Here is a 20442-nt window from a genome sequence, read left to right as displayed (position 1 = left end):
CACTATTTTAAATCTAATAGAATTATGGTTGCTGGCCCCAAAATACTCCCCCACTGACACTTCAGTCACCTGCCCTACCATATTTCCCAAGAGTAGGTCAAGTTTTGCACCTTCTCTAGTAGGTACATCCATATACTGAATCAAAAAATTGTCTTGTATGCACTTAAGAAATTCCTCTCCATCTAAACCCTTAACACTTTGGCAGTCCTAGTCTATGTTTGGAAAGTTAAAATCCCCTACCATAAGTACCCTATTATTCTTACAGATAGCTGAGATCTCCTTACAAGCTTGTTTCTCAATTTCCCTCTGACTATTAGGGGGTCTGTAATGCAATCCCAATATGGTGATCATCCCTTTCTTATTTCTCAGTTCCCTGGATGTATTTCTGGGAATATCCTCCCTCAGCACAGCTGTAATGCTATCCCTTATCAAAAGTGTCACTCTCCCCTCCTCTCTTGCCTACCTTTCTATCCTTCCTGTAGTATTTGTATCCTAGAACATTAAGCTGCCAGTCCTGCCCATCCCTGAGCCTTGTTTCTGTAATTGCTAGGATATCCCAGTCCCATGTTCCTAACCATGCCCTAAATTTATCTGCCTTCCCTGTTCGGCCCCTTGCATTGAAATAAATGCAGTTTAATTCATTAGTGCTACCTTGTCCCTGCCTACCCAGACTGTTTGACAGGCTTCTGTTCTCAACTGTACCAGTCTCGGATTGATCTCTTTCCTCACTATCTTCCTGGGTCCCACTCCACCTTACTAGTTTAAACCCGCTCGAGCAGCTCTAGCAAATCTCCTGGCCAGTTTGTCCCCTTCCAATTTTGGTGCAATCCGTCTTTCTTGTACAGGTCACTTCTACCCCTAAAGAGATTTCAATGATTCAAAAATGTGAATCCTTCTCCCATACACCAGCTCCTCAGCCATGCATTCATCTGCTCTATTCTCCTATTCCTGCCCTCACTATCTCGTAGCACCGGGAGTAATCCAAATATTACTACTCTCGTGGACCTCCTTTTTAAATTCCTTCCTAACTCTCTGTAATCTGCTTTCAAAATCTGAACCTTTTCCCTTCCTATGTCGTTGGTTCCAATGTGGACAATGACCTCTTGCTGGCCTTGTCCCCCTTGAGAACATTCTGTAACCTCTCTGAGACATCCTTGATCCTGGCACCAGGGAAGCAACATACCATTCTGCTTTGTCGCTGCTGGCCACAGAAATGTCTGTCTGTACCTTGGACTAGAAAGAATCCCTAACACAGTTGATCTCTTGGAACCCGACGCACCCCTCATTGCTTTAGAGCCAATCTCAATACCAGAAACTTGGCTGTTTGTGCTACTTTCCCCTGATAATCCATCACCAAAACAGCATACTTGTTTGAAATGGGTATAGCCACAGAAGGCTCCTGCACTAGGTGCCTATCTCTCTTACGTTTCCTGGAGTTAACCCACCTGTGTGACTGTATCTGAGACTTTTTCCCCTTCCTATAACTGCCATCCATCACATTCTGTTGCTGTTACAAATTCCTCATTGCTTCTAACTCTCTTTCCAACCGATCCATTCGATCTGATAAGATTTGCAACCAGCAACATTTGTTGCTGATCTGCATTAATCCCTAAACTGTCTTTAAACTCCCACATCTGACAAGAAGCGCATTTCACTTTACTCAAGTCCATTTTTGCTCCTTCACCATCTGCAGACCTAGAAAATAACACTGTCTTATTCCTCTACAAACACTGCCTCAGGTTAAATTAATAGTTATGGCTTATGTTTTAAGTTTAATCAAGAGACATATCTCAAAGTAAGCATCTAATCAAGAAAGAACCCACTCTACTCACTACTGCAGACTTTCTGTAGGCCACATTGAGAAATAATACACTTATCTGCTTCTGTGGTGAACTTCGCCTAATAGTTCCTGCAAGATCAGTTGTGAATTTCACGGTTTGTTAATTTTCCCAGACGCGCTCCAATTTTTATGCTTGCCTTTGTTGGTCAGTGCGTTGACCATACTCAACAAAGCCACAAAGTCATGTTGTGGCTTTACAGGACATTGAAGTGATCATCTTTGCAATACTGCTTTCAATTCTGGTCCTCCTATGGAAAGGATGCTGTTAAACTTGAGAGGGTGCAGAAAAGATTTACATGGATGTTGCCAGGACTGGTGGGTTTGAGCTTTAGGGAGGGCTGAATAGGCTGGGGTTGTTTTCCTTGGAGTGTTGAGACTGGTGGGTGATATTATAGAGGTTTATAAAATCATGAGGTGCATGTATCAGGTGAATATGTTTTAGAGGTGTCCAAAGTAGAGGGCATAGTTTTAAGATGAGCGGAGAAAGATTTATAAAGGACCTTGGGGGTAACTTTTTCATGCAGAGGGTGGTGCATGTATTGAACGAGCTGCCAGAGTAAGTGGTAGAGATGGATACAACACTTAAAAGGCATCTGGTTAAGTATATTAATAGGAAGGGTTTTGGGTAAGGGCCAAGTGGGACAAGGTCAGATTGGGATATTTGGTCAGTGTGGATCAGTTGTATCGAAGAGTCTGTTTCTGTGCAGTATGACTATGAATATAAAACTAGTCTCAGCGATTATCACCAAGGATTCACAGATTAGAGCCCATGAAACCTATAATTTTGTATTTGAAAGATTTGAATAGTTTGATACATTTCCGGTCAAACATCTCAAAAAGTTATTAATCAATTAATAATTGATTAATAAACCCGGGCGGGGGAGGTGAGGTGGGGAAGAGAGAAAGAGAGCGAGCGAGCAAGCTAATGCTTCGAATCTGGACAACTCTCGGTCTGATAAAGTGTCATCTAAACTTGAAATGTTAGCTTGCTCTCTCCCAATGGGTGCTGCCTGATCTGTGATTTCCACCATTTTCGTTCAGTAATGCTCAAGAGGAATGAGTTCAAACTCCGCTACAGAAACTAGAGGAATTTAAATTCAGTAAATTAGTAATCCAGGAATAAAAAAAAATCTCCCTTAATGATGAGCTTTAAGCTACTGGATTGTGTATATCTCACTTGATTGTTTGCCTTTGTTTTATATGCATGTGCCCAAGTTCTAAAATCATTCATTCCGAGACCATAGTTGCATCATTTTAGAAACCTCTGTCATGTCCTTTGACATGTGAAGTTATTGACAATAAATACTACTTCCTTAAAGCAAGGTGTATTTTTTTAAACAAAATCTGGCCTGGTTGTAAAAGTAAGAATTGATATTCATGCCATGATGTATATTTATAGGTGTGAACAAAATGTTGCTTTTATTCAGTCAACTTTGACAAAAGCAACTACAAAAGAAAAGGATGGACACAAAAAAGATACTGAGAAATTCCGTCTCTATCATAATTTCAGCTGCAGCATCAGAAACATCCATCATCATCAGGTAAGGAATATTTTCTCATTTTATGTATCAGTTTTAGTACTTAAGTCATTTGAAATATTACCATGATACCATAAATATTAACAAATGATCTTTCACTTTCAGACTTTGTCCTGGGATTTCCAGGAAGCTGCTGCTTCATTGTGAAAGCAACTTCATCAGAAGTACAGCAGAAATTCATTTTTGCAATGAATGCTGTTTCTGCCGCATTTCTAGTTGGTATCAGAACAGAAACCGCTTTGCAGAAGTTCACAAATCCTTATTTCTTTTTCCAAATGCAAGCAGAGTGTGTATAGATCATGGACAAGAGGTCTTGCCTTAGGAATTACATTGTTGTAGGGCTGCTTGAGGTCACAAAAATCAGAAAGGCAAGATAGGCAAAATAAAAATGAGTTTTCCATGCAAGTGTAGATTATCCAGGAAACCTGTGAAAGTAAAATGGAATGCGGCACCACAGCTTTCAAGCAATAGTTTATGGAGGGTGGAGATTGGGAAGTCAGCCAAGACAGAGTTCTGCTGCAGAGTAACCAGACTTGAAATGTTAACTCTATTTTTTTCTCCACAGACGCTGCCAGAATTGCTGAGTTTCCCCAACAATTTTTGTTTTTCAGTGTTGAAGTAATTGGATTTGGTCTGAAAATGACTTGGATGAGGGTTTCAGCAGCAAAGTAACATGTTAATGTTCAAAGCATAGCTGCTGGTATGTTCTGAATCAATATCAAATTGCCATTGGAGTTTATAGGAAACTGCAAGTGTAGTTATGGACAAGATGGAGAGCAGTGTGAATAGTACAGGATAATCTGCGACAGTTCTTTGGTGCTCGGTTATTGATTTTAGAATCACATAACATCCCCTTGAGTTTAGTATCTGTTGGCTGATCCTTTGCTTTTTTTCATTGAATTATGACAGGCACTTAGTATATCTTAATTGAAATGGGGATTGAACCCCATGCTCTTTGTATTAATCTGGCCTGCAGACTAGGTGTCTGGCTTTATGGGTTGCCATGTTAAGCATGGCAACTTAAAGTTTTATTTTGATATTTGAATTAACCTTTCTGGTTGTGTTTCAACAGACTTTTTTTTCTATGAAATCGTTTTTCTGAATTTGGTATATTAACTCAAACACTGCCAAATTTTGACTTTACTCAGCAGCAAGTCAATCATGGTCCAAATTTCAGTGTGATGTCATAATGGGCAAAAAAAAACGCTGTTGTGGGATTAACAATGTTACTGTCTGTCACAGTGCCAAATGCCTTTTGAAAATTCAGAGAAAACAAAAGAATGTATTTTGTCACTTTTGTTTTCTGTACACTTATAAGAGAAGCATCTACTTTGGCAGTATTCTGTACTTACTGTTCTACTCAGTTAAATGTGATGCACACAACTGTTTTTGTTACTTTTCCATCCTATAAAATGTCAAGCCATTTCTGTCACTGGTATGATGATGCTGATGTCCATAAATCAGTATAGTGCCTTGCAGCTATATAAAACTATTACATTTAACATATGTGACATGTCTGAGTTTGCCTATAATTGAATTAAAGCTGTCTTAATGACACACTGTGTGCAGTTCTGACAGTGCTTTCAGCATCTAACAAGTAAGAAAATGTTAAATATTTTGTTTTTAAATGTCCAATTCCTTTTGCACTAATTTTTTTTGAAAAGCATACTTAATACCATTGGTCATTAAAAGCATTTGCCTCTTGAATCAGTGTTTCTGTGTGTAATAGTTAGTAAGAATTGTGGTTGCTCCAGGGTGAGACATGCTGTCAGTTTTACCTCTTCAAGGTGAGATACTCCACTTGTACAAGGTGACAAATGTAGCAGCTGATTGAAGGTTAGATATGATTTATCACCAGTCGATGACATGTGGATTCACAGCTGTGGGTGTCAAATCTATAAGTAAAGGTAATGAAAGAATCAATCATTCTAATAATGTATTTGCAGCTATTTCCTTTTAAAGTGTCATAAGTTCTTGCAATTAAGAAATTCTGCATGGCCAAATTACATCATCGTTGACTTAATTTAATTGACTGCAATATAGTTTTCTTCAACTGTGGAATTTTAGAATATGTTTCTCAAATTTTCTATCTAGCGTACTTCTTTTGAATCCTCTATTCAGTGAGAGCATGGCTAATTTGTATTCCAACTGCCTTGCCTCCTTACCCTTAAATAGCAAAAATTTCAACTCTCAAAAATCATATTTAAAAGTTACTACTTGAGCTGGCAGCTGTTGGCTTTTACAGGAGTGAGTTTCATACTTCTACCACGTTTTTGTTTAAATATGTATTTCCTAACTTTATTCCTGAATGGTTGGCTCTGGTTGTATTATTTCTCCTTGTACTAAACTGTGCCAGTGGAAACTTTTAATTTAGTGACCCTAACTATTGCTATCAAGATTGGGAAAACCCAATCAAATCATCCTTATCCTTCTGTTTCCTGTGAATAAAAGCCCACTTAAGTAATTTCCCCTCAAGCTAATGTTAACATGCTGGTAGCATTGCTGTAGATCTGCATTGCTTGTCCTCCAAAACTAGTAGATTATTGCTAAAACGTAGTGTTCAGAATTGTTTTTATTTTATCTGTTAACTTTCCCGAATTGACTATTGAATTGAATGTATAGGGCAGTTGAGAGTTAACCACCTCGCTGTCTAGAGTCACGTGTAGGTCAGACCAAATAAGGACAGTAGATTTCCTACACTTTGTAAACCAGATGATCTGTACAACGACCGTTAGATTTGTGGTCATCATTACTGAGACTAGCTTTCCATTCCAGATTTTATGAATTAAATTTGAATTCATTTAGCTGTTATAATGGGATTTAAACCCACGTCATTCAAACAAACAAATTAGCGGCAGCGGATTTGCTTTTCAAGCCTGCTCTGACATTCACTGAAGTCATGGCTGACCACCTCATGTCCTTAGTGCATTAGGCTGGGATGCTGAATCACTAGTCCAATGACATTATCACTACACCAACATCAGGAGGCTTTTAATAAGGTCTTACATAAGAGGTTAGTGGGCAGAGTTAAGACACTTGGTGTCTGTAATGTATTGGCATAGGTAATGAATTAGTTGTCAGATTTACTAACCCATCCTTCTACACCCTTATCTAGGTCGTTTATAAAAATGACAAACAGTAGTGGACCCCAAACAGATCCTTACTATCGCACTAGAAACTGAACTTCAGAATGAACATTTCCCATCAACCACTACCCTCTGTATTCTTTCAGCTAGCCAATTTCTGATCCAAACCACTAAATCGTCCTCAATCCCATACCTCCATAATTTGTGCAGTAGCCTATCATGGGGAACCTTTTCAAATGCCTTACTGAAATCCATATGCACCACATTAATGGCTTTACCCTCATCCTCCTGTTTGGTCACCTTCTCAGAGAACTCAATAAGGTTTGTGAGGCATGACATACCCTTCACGAAACCATGTTGACTATCCCTAACCAACTTATTCCTTTCTAGATGATTATAAATCCTATCTCTTATAACCTTTTCCAACACTTTACCCACAACTGAAGGAAGGTTGACTGGTCTGTAATTACCAGGGCTGTCTCTACTCCCCTTCTTGAATAAGGGAACAACACTTGTAATCTTCCAGTCTTCTAGTACTATTCTTGTAGTCAATAATGACATAAAAATCAAAGCCAAGGGCTTGGCATTCTCCTCCCTGGCTTCCCAAAGAATTCTAGGACAAATCCCATCCAGTCCAGGGGATTTATTTATTTTCACACTTTCCAGGATTTTTAACATCACCTCCTTGTGAACCTTAATCCCGCCTACTCTAATAACCCGTTTCTCCGTATTCTCCTCAACAACATTGTCTTTTTCTAGTGTGAATACTGACGAAAAATGTTCATTTAATACTTCCCCTATTTCCTCTGACTCCACACACGACTTCCTTGATTGGCCCTAACCTTACTGTAGTCATTCTTTTATCCCTTATATACCTATAGAAAGCTTTAGCGTTTTCCCTGATCCTCTCCGCCAACAACTCCTCATGTCCCCTCCTTGCTTATCTTAGCTTGCTGATTTGGACTTTCCTGGCTACCTTATAACTATCAATTGCCCTAACTGAGCCTTCATATCTCATCCTAACTAACTTGTCATCTTCTTCTTGACAAGAGATTCAACTTCCTCAGTAAACCACAGCTCCTGCACTTGACAATTTCCTCCCTGTCTGACAGGTACATACTTATCAAGGACATCCAGTAGCTGTTCCTTGAATAAATTCTACATTTCTATTGTGCCCATGCCCTGCAGTTTCCTTCACCATCCTATGCATCCTAAATCTTGTCTGATCGCATGGAACTTGCCTTTCCCCAGCTGTTGCTCTTGTTCTCTGGTGTATACCTATCCATTTCCATTGCTAAAGTAAACATAATTGAATTGTGGTCACTATCACCAAAGTGCTCACCTACCTCCAAATCTAACACCTGGCCGGGTTCACTACCGAATACCAAATCTAATGTGGCTTCGCCCCTTGTTGGCCCATCTGAAGTATTTGAACTATAGAATTCCCAGTCAAGGTTTGGGAAGTTAAAGTGCCCTATAACAACTACCCTGTCACTCTCGCTCCTATCGAGAGTCATTTTTGCTATTCTTTCCCCTGCATCTCTGGAGCTATTTAGAGGGCTATAGAAAACTCCTAACAGGGGTGACCTCTCCTTTCCTGTTTCTAATCTCAGCCCATACTACCTCAGCTGACAAGTCCTCAAACGTTCTTTCTGCAGTCATAATACTGCCCTTGATTAACAATGCCAAACTCTTACCTCTTTTATCATTTTCTCTGTTCTTACTGAAACATCTAAATCCCAGAACTAGCAACAACCATTCCTGTCCCTGCTCTATCCATGTCTCTGAAATAGCCACAACATCGAAATCCTAGATACTGACCCAAGTTCACCACTTTATTCCAGATGCTCCTGGTGTTGAATTAGACACACTTCAAACTAACCTTTTGCTTGCTGGTCCCCTCTTGCAACCCTGAAATCTTATTTTGGACCTCCCTACTCTCAACTCCTCTATGCTCGAACTACAATTTTGGTTCCCATCCCCCTGCTGAGTTAGTTTAAACCCACCCGAAGAGCATTAGCAAATTTCCCCTGCAGGAAATTAGTACCCCTCTGGTTCAGATGAAGACCATCCTGTTTTAGAGGTCCAACCTACCCCAGAAAGAGTCCCAATTATTCAGGAATTCAAAACCTTCCCTCCTGTACCTTCCCTGTAGCCATGTGTTCAACTCCTCTCTCCCTCTCCCTATTCCTTGTCTCGCTAGCACTTGGCATGGGTAACAAACCAGAGATGATAACTCTGTTTGTTCTAGCTTGAAGCTTCCATCCTAGCTCCCTGAATTTCTGCCTTAAATTCCCATCTCTCTTCCGACCTATGTCACTGGTGCCTGTGTGGACACAACTCGGGGCTGCTTCCCCTCCCCCGCAAGGTTCCCAAAAACACGGTCAGAGATATTATGAACCCTGGTACCTGGGAGGTGATACACCAACTGAGAGTCTCTTTCATTCCCACAGAATCTCATGCCTGTATCCCTAACTATGGAGTTCCCAATGACTAATGCTCTGCTCCTCTCCCTCCTTCCATTCTGAGCAACAGCGACAGACTCTGTGCGAGAAACCTGTGCCCCATTGCTTACTCCTAGCAAGCTGCTCCCCACTCTTTCCCCCCCCCTTTAAAATACTCCGCTCAAAATGTTCAGTCACTCTATCGTGAATTATAGATTCCAAATATTGTTCCATAGCCTGTCTTTTAATGCCAAGGAAATATCTTTTGATTATAAATATGATGAATTCATAGTAATGAAATTTAAGAAACTGTTGGAACTTAAAAGCAAATCTGAACTGCTTTCTTAAATTTAGGAGCAAAGAGTTGAATTGATAAGACAACATTTAATATGTAATATTGCTCTGTAACATTATGACTATATAGATTTGGCATTCTGAACAGTACCCCATGTGAATGAACTCAGATGAAAATAGATATATTGCAATGGGAAATGGCAGAAAATAGGACAGTATTTTTGTTTTCAGTGCAATATTAAAGTATAAATAGAATTAAGGACTGTAGAATCTACTGTATTAAGGAAAATGTAATTTACTGTTGAAAAAACAGTAAAGTCTCTTTAAGGAAAAAAATGCACTGTCAGTTTTACCTCTCTCTGGATAAAGATTTTCCATTTCCAAAAGATGTTCCGTTTATTAGTCATTTGAAAATTATTACAAACTTAGCATGGATTTGTGACAGGTAGATTTGTAGATTTAGAGGCATAATACTGAAAACATAATTGAAGATCAAATGCATTTGCTTGCCTTGAAACCTAGGGTCATAGAGATGTACAGCATGGAAACAGACCCTTTGGTCCAAATCGTCAATGCTAATTAGAAATCCCAACCCAATCTAGTCCCACCTGCCAGCACCTGGCCCATAAACCTCCAAATCCTTCCTATTGATATACCCATCCAGATGCCTTTTAAATGTTGCAATCGTACTGGACTCCACCACTTCCTCTGGCAGTTCATTTCATACACGTACTGCCCTCTGTGTGAAAAAGTTGTCGTTTAGGTCTCTTATTATTTTCTTTCCCCTCACACCCTAAACCTATGCCCTCTAGTTCTGGACTCCCCCCACCCCAGGGAAGAGACTTTGTCTTTTTATCCAATCCACGCCTCTCGTGATTTTATAACCCTCCATAAGGTCACCCCTCATCCTCCAACATTCCTGGGAAAACAACCCCAGCCTATTCAACCTCTCCCAATAGCCCAAATCCTCCAACGATGGCAACACCCTTGTAAATCGTTTAAGTTTCATAACACCCTTCTGATAGACTAGAATTGCACGCAATATTCCAGCAACGTCCTAACCAATGTACTGTACAGCCGCAGCATGACCTCCCAACTCCTGTACTCAATACTCTGACCAATAAAGGAAAGCATACCAAATGCTGAAATTTAAAATGTTCATTATTTTCTTCTATAATAAAAAGTCTACATTGATGTCAGTTGTTTCTCGGAAATAAGCATTACATAAGAAAAGAAGAAATGGGAGAGGGATTAGGCCATCTGGCCTATTGAGCCTGCTCTGCCATTATGTAAGTTCATGGCTGATCTTTTCATAGACTCAGTTCCACTTATCTGCCTGCTCACCTTAACCCTTAATTCCTTCAAAAAATCTATCTGTCTTTGTATTAAAAACATTCAACGAGGTAGGATTAATTGTTGATCTGTTCGCTGAGCTGATAGGTTTGTTGGCAGACATATCGTCCCCTTTCTAGGTGACATCATCCGTGTGTGTTGCCTCCTGTGAAGTGCTGCTGGACTATTCTACTTTGAATTTATAAGGTTCTGTTTGAGCTGTTTCCAGTTGGTGTCGGTTCTGGTTTGCCATTGCAGCAGTTTGCGTATTGGATCCAGGTCAATGTGTTTGTTTATGGAGTCCAAGGATGAGTATCATGCTTCTAGGAATTCCCTTGCTGTTCTTTGTTTAGCCTGACCGAGTAACGTTGTGTTGTCCCAGTCAAACTCATGGTTCTTGATTTCTGTGTGCATGGATGCCAGGCAGTGTTGGTCGTGTCGCTTGTTCACTAGTTGTCTGCCTGTTGTCCTAATAGTGTTTAGTGCAGTTGCTGCAAGAGATTTTGCAGATTACATTCGTCCTGCCCGTAGTGGGTATCGAATCCTCTATTCTGGTGAACCACTGTCTGAGACTGTTTGTTCGTTTGTGTGCTGTCAAGATCCCTAGTGGTCGGAGCAGTCTGGTTGTCAGTTCCAAATTCTTTTTAATGTGTGGGAGAGAGGCCAGTGTAATGGGGCGTGTCTTGTCGTCTTGGTGTTGCTTGTCTGTCAGGCATCTGCAGACAAAGTTGTGGAGGCATCTGTTTTTGTCAAATACTTTGTACAGGTGTTCTTCTTCCAGTCTTAGCAGTTCTGGGGTGCTGCAGTGTGTTGCTGCTCTTCTGAACAGAGTCCTAATGCAGCTCTTCGCTGAGGTAGCTTTAACTGCTTCACTGGGCAGGGAATTCTATAGATTCACAACTCTTTGGCTGAAGAAGTATCTCTTCTATTCGGTCCTAAATCATACTTTCAGTTAGGTTGGTGAACAGTAGAAGTAGAAGATGACCTATATTCAAGACTTATAACATGGAAGTCTCATGGGTCCCAAAAAAATAATCTGATACAAAAGACAAGCTCACCTCAACTATATGTTCATTTGAAATACCCGTAAATATTGTAATAGTACTTGTGTGCAATTGGAAAAATCAGCCCTTGTAAATGGATAATCTCCTGATTATCTGCTGAACTTTAACAGAAGATCCATGCAACCCTGAGAAATACCATAGCATTAATAGTGTTGCATGATTTGCAGAGTTTCCAGGAATCTTCTGCTGTAGTTGTGACTGATAATTGAAGCAGATAGATGGGGCTGAAACTTGCAGTATTTCAAGAAGTTTCCAAAACATGTTAACTTGGCTCAACTGAAACTGGGAAGATTTTGCCTCTACTGAGAGGAAATATATTTTGCTCCATAAATTTCTGATCCCATCCAATACACCTTTTTTTAAAAAAAGAACAACGTTCTGACTAAATATGAAAGTGTCAATACAAGGGGCTGAAATTAACAAAATCAGAAATTGTTTACTCCTGAAAAGAAATACACTGCAGCAATTGATCTTCCAGCTATAATGTGGTTTCACTTTTGGACCCTAGAACTCATGCTATATTGGATTTCCACTGTATTAAGCAATTTGTCTTTGTCAAAACATAGCAAAAAGATATTGTTTTAAGAGTATTGGGCTCAGCTTAATATGTATAATTTTGATAACTTGGGCATAGATTTGTGTGCTGTGGCAGTAAAAACTCCATTTTGTGAAAAAGCTACTCATCAGCGTTTTAAATACATCATCTGAGTTATGCTTATTTAAACCATATGTTTCCTTTTTAACGAAGTTTTTTTAAAAGACTTGGTACTTTTATGCTGTATAACCTCTGTTTTTAAACCAAGTACTCAACAAAATTAGAATTAGCACTTGATCCTAATTAAAGCAGATTTTACCACATTCTGATGTGTTCTTTCACTTCCAGTATTGTCCGCTGGAGGATGATTATGATGATGCATCCTCCTACATGCATACAATTGATATCAATCTTTTAAAAAATTATCAGCTGCTATGAAGGTTCTGGTGACACTTGAAGCAAAATTATTCTTGTTTAGATATAGATCTTAGGAATTTTGCATATATAACTTTCTCTTTCTAGATTCTCATCTTGGCAGGTTAAACTGGTCAGATTATTTTCTGATAGAAATACATTGTTGATTACTGAGAGTGCCGAAGGACACTCTTTTTGTTCATAAAATGATGGAAATTTTGTTTCATCTGTATTGATCAAAATAAGGCCCGACATACTTTACAAGGCAACTCATGGATCTGAAGCTCATTCAACTAATGACAGTTCACTATATGAGCATTCCCTCCTCGCATTTGGGCTCATGAATATTATTGTAAAATTGGACTTCCTGGTTTTTGACCAACCGAAGTTCCAAACAAAGCATTATATTTTGCACAAAACCAGAAATAGCTGGTGAAACTCAGCAGATCTAGAAGCATCTGTGGGAAGAAAGCAGTGTTAACATTTTGAACCAGTGACACTTTCCAGACCTTGCCAGCAATTTCTGTTTTTCTGTCAGATCTCCAACATCCACAATTCTTTGTAGTTTAGCAATACACTACTTTTTCAGTGCCCCAAAAATACTAGTCTCAGTGCTGCTCTCTGTTGTTTTTTCTATACCTATCTTAAGCAAGAAGTCAGGAATTATGAAAACCATGATTTGCTTCTCAGAGGAATCAGCTGAAGAGTCCATATGAAAGTGTTTTTCTCCTGTTTTTCTCATTTAAACATTTTTAAATTTTCTGCCATCTGTTTCTTGACAATTTGCAGTGTAGGTATCATGGCATAGTTTTGTGTTATGCACTTCAAATTGTGCCAGGTACAGTAGAACATAGAGGTGAAAAATGCAATCTGATGCAAATCTGTAAACGGAGTTTCTCAAATTTTCCATCGATGCCAAAAATTTGTAACTTAGTGAATGACAGCATTGGTAAAAATTGTTTTCTAGCAGTTGATGGTTTAAATGATTGTGTGGTGTGTTTTAGTTCTCTCCAGGTTTTAATGAGGTTGCTTTATCTAGGCAGATATGTGAAAGTTGATGTAAAATGATGGCAAATTCCTAAAAGTCTGCCCTTCAGTCTCCATTTTCCATGCTATTTCTGCATTGCTGATCATCTTGATCATATTCTCACTGCCTTTTTCAGCCTCTGTTCCGGTTGAAACTTTATACATGCTCACTCCTTGGATAAGGCCTTATCTACTCCATTACATCCAAAAGAAATAGACTTAAACATTTATGACAGACAACAGGTTTAGCTAATCATTACCAGATCTCATTGTATAACATGGAATGTTAATAAATCCTGTTCTACTTTGTCAGAACTTTTCACTGTTCCAGGATCATCTTGGAATCTGACTCCGCTTCCCAACTTTTTTAACTTGATCTCTACCATACCCTTGACCTTCACCTCTAACAATAAATGCATTAGGTTCCTCAACTCAAGTGGCCAGTGTTCCTGAGAAAACAAAGAAAATGCTTCAAAGACAGGCCGAAGCACTTCTTGAAGTGTGACGGAATTGATATTAATGGCTTGCTGCCAATTCAAGACAGCACAACTTGTCTATCAAGTTGCACCATGCATTGATTCCAAACATCAAGGGTGGCACAGTGGCTCAGTGGTTAGCACTGCTGCCTCACAGTGCCAGGGACCCAGGTTCAGTTCCTGCCTCGGGCAACTGTCTGTGTGGAGTTTGCGCATTCTCCCCGTGTCCATGTGGGTTTCCTCTGGGTACAGCAGTTTCCTCCCACAGTCCAAAAGGTGTGCAGGTTAGGTGAATTGGCCTTACTAAATTGCCCATAGTGTTAGGTGCATTAGTCAGGGGTAAACGTAGGGGAATGGGTCTGGATGGGTTGCTCTTCGGAGGGCCGGTGTGGACTTGTTGGGCCAAAGAGTCTGTTTCCACACTGTAGAGAATCTAATCCAATCTTACTGATGATGTAGATTGGCAGTAGAAAAGACAAAAGAAATGAAAGTGCGATCTGCAGTTTGGATTCCACTGCATTCTAAGCCCTCCCCAAAATCTGTAAATAATAACAGGCCCTTCAGTCTCATGAAGACCCATGGCAGAAACTTGATGCTCAGTAGATGTCATCTTTGAATTGAGGGATGATGAGCCTCTATTGTCAATATTAGTGCAATGGAGGTGGCAAACTCTTTAACATTAGTTTCCACTGTATGAAAGCTATGCTGATCATCATAAGTATATTTTATCTACAGTTGGTGGACAACGACAGTGTTGCTGCTACTCCTTCAGATTTGTAAGTCAGTCTCTTGATATTTTCAATTCCTTATGTAAAACTCAACCAGTTTTGTCAAAACAAAGGCTTTAATCAACCTGTTAAACATATCATCTATATATGTTGAAAGAAGAATCTGGAGAATGTTGACCACTTCCCATTCAATCTTCTCTGCTGTTGATTATGACTGTGGATGATTGAACACTTCAATGCCTTTTTATTCAACACATCTCCATGTCTTGTAGACCACTGGTCATCAGAAATCCATCAGTCTCCAACTTTTTTTTGCATAGAGGTTCAGTCTTTGAATATGTTGACAGGGTGGAACCTGCTACCAATCACACAGAATGACATCTCACTATACTGTAATCACCTTAATGGCAAGACAACAGTGACAGGGAAGCAACGAAAATGGTCCGCAGATCCCATAGTCTCATGGGACATCTTATCTGTAAGCTGCAGGTTGGAAATTGATCTGGTCAGTCACATGATGACTGGAGGCAGAAATTTCGAACTTCAGTTAGTCTTCAAATCAAAGAAGAAATGATGAGCTTTTATTAGTGTAGATGTATCGAATATGAGGTTAGGTGAATAAATGTATTAAGCAATGTATACCCGAGGGTGATGACAAGTTCAGATGGTACCCTTGATATAAGAGGTATTTGCAAATCAGGCCCTTAAGATTAGATGAGAATCGTGAGCTAGTTCCCCGGTATTTTTCTAATATTAATGTTTGAAATATTCAGAGTTGGTTTGGATATTGTGCTGACATGTCTACAAACATTATCTGTCTGTGCAATCTGCCTTTTCAATGTGCATTGGTATTCACAGAACCGATAACAATTGTGATGTATTGCTTTTGTTATATTTCATGGGTGTATAAGTATCGCTGGCTAGGCCAGCAGTTGTTGCTCATCCCTAATTGCCCTTCAGAAGGTAGTGGTAAGCAACAATGTGGTTATATTGACAAATAATCTCCAGTAGATTACAATTTTTGTGTTTTGTTTTTAATCAATGCAAATGTCTATCATTTAGATGACAGAAGAGGAGGCTCTTGTGAGTAGATATTCTGGCAAGCGTGTGTTGGCATGAATGATCTGTTTCTATGCTTCAAATCCTATATAATTTATTAGTTAAATTGCAAATAATGCTTTACTAGAGACTGCCAAAATTGTTATATTGAATTTGACTTTCAAAGAAACAATCCTTATTAAAGGCTGAATGTTTATTATCACCTAACAGAATTAGTTTTTGCCCCAGGATCATTATGTTTCAGTTGAACCAGCATTGGGAATTGTAGCTATGGATTCTAAATCTCCTTGCAGCTTGACCTAGTTTCTTTGGCAACATATTAGCGTGACTGCGTAAACAGGCTGATTGCCATATCTGATGAAAGGCAAAAACAAAATCCAAGAGGGCAGGTCAATTGTGGGTGTGCTATTGTAAAATGTTAGCTTTTTTAAAAAAAAATTTGATAAATTACTTTTTTTGTTAGATATGGAAGTAACCAAATAGGCTTGAAAGAATGCAACTTGGTTGTCTGCTTTGGACGGTGGGAATGCTTTCTGAAGAAAAGCACTGCAGTATTGTCTCCTGTTAAACAAAAAGATTTCACATATTTGTGATGATTAGATAAGGAATTGGCAACACATAACTCCAGGACACTCAAAAACAGCATTTCACTGGGCCTGGTATTTGGTCAGTTAATTGCAATTATGCAGTTAAAGAAGAAATTTGTGGAATTCATCACATGATGTTGTGTAGTGTCTACTGTTAAAATATATTTAGCTGACTTGGCACTAGCTGACTTAATCTTTTTGTATTTGCAATGTTTCCTATTCTATTTCTATCAAGTCTATGTTTCTGACCTTAACTATCCATAAAAGTACCTTTCATAGTTAATTATACTCTGTATGATTTACTATAAAACATCAAACAAGTGCTTACATGTAAGGAGACTTGATAAGTTTGTCTTTTGGGTATTTTATGTGTCATCTGTCTGTGCTGTTTATGTTTGCACTTAGATTCTGGCCATTAACCGAGGGGAAAAATTGAAAATCCTGACAGTGAAGGTCAGCATTCCTGACAGAGTGAAAAATGAGTTCTGTAGATGGTGCGTCAATGAAAGGTCTGTCGATACACAAAGCTTCACATTCAAATGTACTTTGCGCACTATGTCTTTCTGTTAAAGATGCTAGATAGGGGAATGTCTTCGGGTATATCTAAGTTCTTTCTGAGCATCTGCAAATGTCTGACATGGTAGGTGTGCAAATTATTTCATACTTTGATTCTCCCTTCCCACTAGTCTGTGTGATAGTGACTTGCACTATATTGTGTTGCTATTGACGGAGTCATTTTGTAAAAGAAATATGTGGTTACACATACCACACCAAAATGAAGCACCCATGTTGCCAACAAGATATAGAAGTAGAGTAAGATCGAGAAATTTTGTATTTTTTTTTATTCATTCATGGCATGTGGCATCACTGGTTAGACCAGCATTTATTGCCCATCCCTAATTAAACGTCAACCACAGCTGTGAATCTAGAATCACATGTAGTTCAGACCAGTGTAACATGGCTGATTTCCTTCCTTAAAAGGCATTTGTGAGCTAGATGTGCCATTACGACAATCAGTAGTAATTGACATTTAGGCTGGCATTTTATTCCACATTGTTATTGAATTCGAATTTGAGCCCATGTGCCAGAACATTAACTGCGAGTTCTGAGCTATTAGTCTGGTGACATTATCACAATGTTACCATCTCCCCTGCTTTCTTAATTTTCTTAATTTAAAATGTATTAAGTTATAGACTCTAGAGAAGAAATCAACAAATCATTGTTTTTTTGGATGTCTTTGCCATAAATTTTGTTCAGGTCTGAATCGATTTATAATATACTTAGAGAGACATAAAAGATTATATTTATATACAGCTTTTCATTACGACTGGTGTCCCAAAGCACTTTACATCTGCTGAAGTATTTTAAAAGTATAGGAACTGTCATAAGCAATGGAAGGATTAATATGTGCCCAGCAGGTTCTCACTAAAAGCACTCTTCTAATCCCTGGCCTGTTATTGTGATATTGCCTGAGGGATAACTATTGACCTGGATGCTGGGATAAATTCCCATACTCCTCATAAAATCGTGCCATGACGTCTTTTATGTTCACCTGAGAGGGCAGGCACACCTAGATTCGATGACTCATCTGAAAGGTAGCAGCTCTTGATAGTTCAGCATGTCCACACCATTGCACTGAATTGCAGTGGGTAGGGGAGGGGTGTATCTTGATTCTGTACTTAAGTTCTGTGTTGGGACTTCAGAATAGAACCTTCTAGCTCAGCTGACAGTTCCTCTGCTGGCATCTCTTTAAACTGCCGCCGGGATATTAACCGCCTCAACCTGTCTACCCCCCTCCCCGACACCAACCTCTCACCCTCACAATGCGCTGCCCTTCATTCCCTCTGCTCCAATCCTGACCTCACCATTCAGCCAGCAGATAAAGAGGGCGCAGTGGTCTTCTGGCGCACTGACCTCTACACCGCTGAAGCCAGACGCCAACTCGAGGACACCTCCTCCTACCACCCCCTCGACCATGACCCCACCCCCCATCACCAAACCATCATCTCCCAGACAATACAAATCCTCATCACCTCAAGAGATCTCCCACCCACAGCTTCCAACCTCATAGTCAGGAACCCCGCACTGTCGGGTTCTACCTCCTTCTCAAGATCCACAAGCCTGACCACCCTGGCCAACCCATTGTCTCAGCATGCTCCTGCCCCACTGAACTCATTTCTACCTACCTTGACACTGTCCTATCCCCCCAGTCCAGGAATTCCCCACATACGTTCGAGACACCACCCATGCCCTCCACCTCCTCCAAGACTTCTGTTTCCCTGGCCCCCAATGCCTCATCTTCACCATGGATATCCAGTCCCTCTACACCTCCATCCCCCATGACCAGAGCCTCCAAGCCCTCCGTTTCTTCCTCTCCCGCTGTCCCTAACAGTACCCTCCCACCGACACACTCATTTGTTTTGCCAAACTGGTCCTCACGTTTAACAATTTCTCCCTCGAATCCTCCCACTTCCTCCAGACCAAAGGGGTAGCCATGGGCACCCATATGGGCCCCAGCTATGCCTGTCTCTTTGTTGGCTTTGTAGAACAGTCCATCTTCCGCAATTACACCGGTACCACTCCCCACCTCTTCCTCCACTACAGTGATGACTGCATTGGTGCCACCTCGTGCTCCCGCGAGGAGGTTGAGCAATTCTTCAACTTCACCAACATATTCCAGCCTGACCTTAAATTTACCTGTCTCTGACACCTCCTTCCCCTTCCTGGACCGCTCCATCTCCATTAATGATGACCGACTTGACACCGACATTTTTTTTACAAACCCACTGACTCCCACAGCTTACCTGGATTACACCTCTTCCCACCTTACCTCCTGCAAAAATGCCATCCCATATTCCCAATTCCTCCGCCTTCGCCGTATCTGCTCCCAGGTGGACCACTTCCCCCACAGAACACACCAGATGGCCTCCTTCTTTAGAGACTGCAATTTCCCTTCCCACCTGGTTAAAGATGCCCTCCAACGCATCTCGTCCACATCCTGCACCTCCGCTGTCAGACCCCAACCCTCCAACCGTAACAAGGACAGAACCCAGCCCCCCCAGTGCTCACCTCCCACCCTACCAACCTTTGCATAAACCAAATCATCTGCCGACATTTCCGCCACCTCCAAAAAGACCCCACCATCAGGGATATATTTCCCTATCTACCCCTTTCTGCCTTTCGCAAAGACCGTTCCTTCCGTGACTACCTGGTCAGGTCCATGCCTCCCTACAACCCACTGTCCCGTCCTGGCACCTTCCCCTGCCACCGCAGGAATGGTAAAACCTGTGCCCACATCTCCTCCCTACACACCCACCAATATCATTTGTTGTATCCGTTGCTCCCGATGTGGTCTCCTCTACATTGGGGAGATTGGACGCCTCCTAGCAGAGCGCTTTAGGGTACATCTCTGGGACACCCGCACCAATCAACCACACTGCCCTGTGGCCCAACATTTCAATTTACCTCCCACTCTGCCGAGGACATGGAGGTCCTGGGCCCCCTTCGTCGCCGCTCCCTCACCACCAGACACCTGGAGGAAGCACGCCTTACCTTCCACCTCGGAACACTTCAACCCCAGGACATCAATGTGGACTTCAACAGTGTCCTCATTTCTCCTTCCCCACCTCACCCTAGTTCCAAACTTTCAGCTCAGCACTGTCCCCATGACTTGTCCTACCTGCCTATCTTCTTTTCCACCTATCCACCCCACCCTCCTCTCTGACCTATCACCTTCATCCCACCCCCATCTACCCACTGTATTCTTTGCTACCTTCCCCCGCCCTCCTCCCTGACATATCACCTTCATCCCCACTCCCACTCACCTATTGTACTCTATGCTACTTTCTCCCCACCCCCATCCTCCTCTCATTTATCTCTCCACCCTTCAGGCACTCTGCCTGTATTCCTGATGAACGGCTTTTGCCTGAAACATCGATTTTACTGGTCCTCGGTTGCTGCCTGAACTGCTGTGCTTTTCCAGCACCACTAATCCAGATTCTGGTTTCCAGCATCTGCAG

General features: G+C 40.8%; 1 protein-coding gene across 1 annotated transcript in view; it reads left to right on the top strand.

Annotated features, from left to right (window-relative positions):
* The window catches only part of srbd1 (S1 RNA binding domain 1), a 265465-nt gene that overhangs the window by 44053 nt on the left and 200970 nt on the right, over window positions 1-20442 (top strand). Inside the window, exons 9-10 of the mRNA XM_060830869.1 lie at window positions 3240-3381; window positions 16829-16932. Of these exons, the coding sequence (XP_060686852.1) occupies window positions 3240-3381; window positions 16829-16932 (246 nt within the window). The remainder of the gene's footprint in view (window positions 1-3239; window positions 3382-16828; window positions 16933-20442) is intronic.

This window comes from Hemiscyllium ocellatum, chromosome 10, assembly GCF_020745735.1.
Source record: "Hemiscyllium ocellatum isolate sHemOce1 chromosome 10, sHemOce1.pat.X.cur, whole genome shotgun sequence".
Lineage (NCBI taxonomy): Eukaryota > Metazoa > Chordata > Chondrichthyes > Orectolobiformes > Hemiscylliidae > Hemiscyllium > Hemiscyllium ocellatum.
The sequence above is the reverse complement of the archived record's forward strand: the minus strand, read 5'-3'. Positions and strand labels throughout refer to the sequence as shown.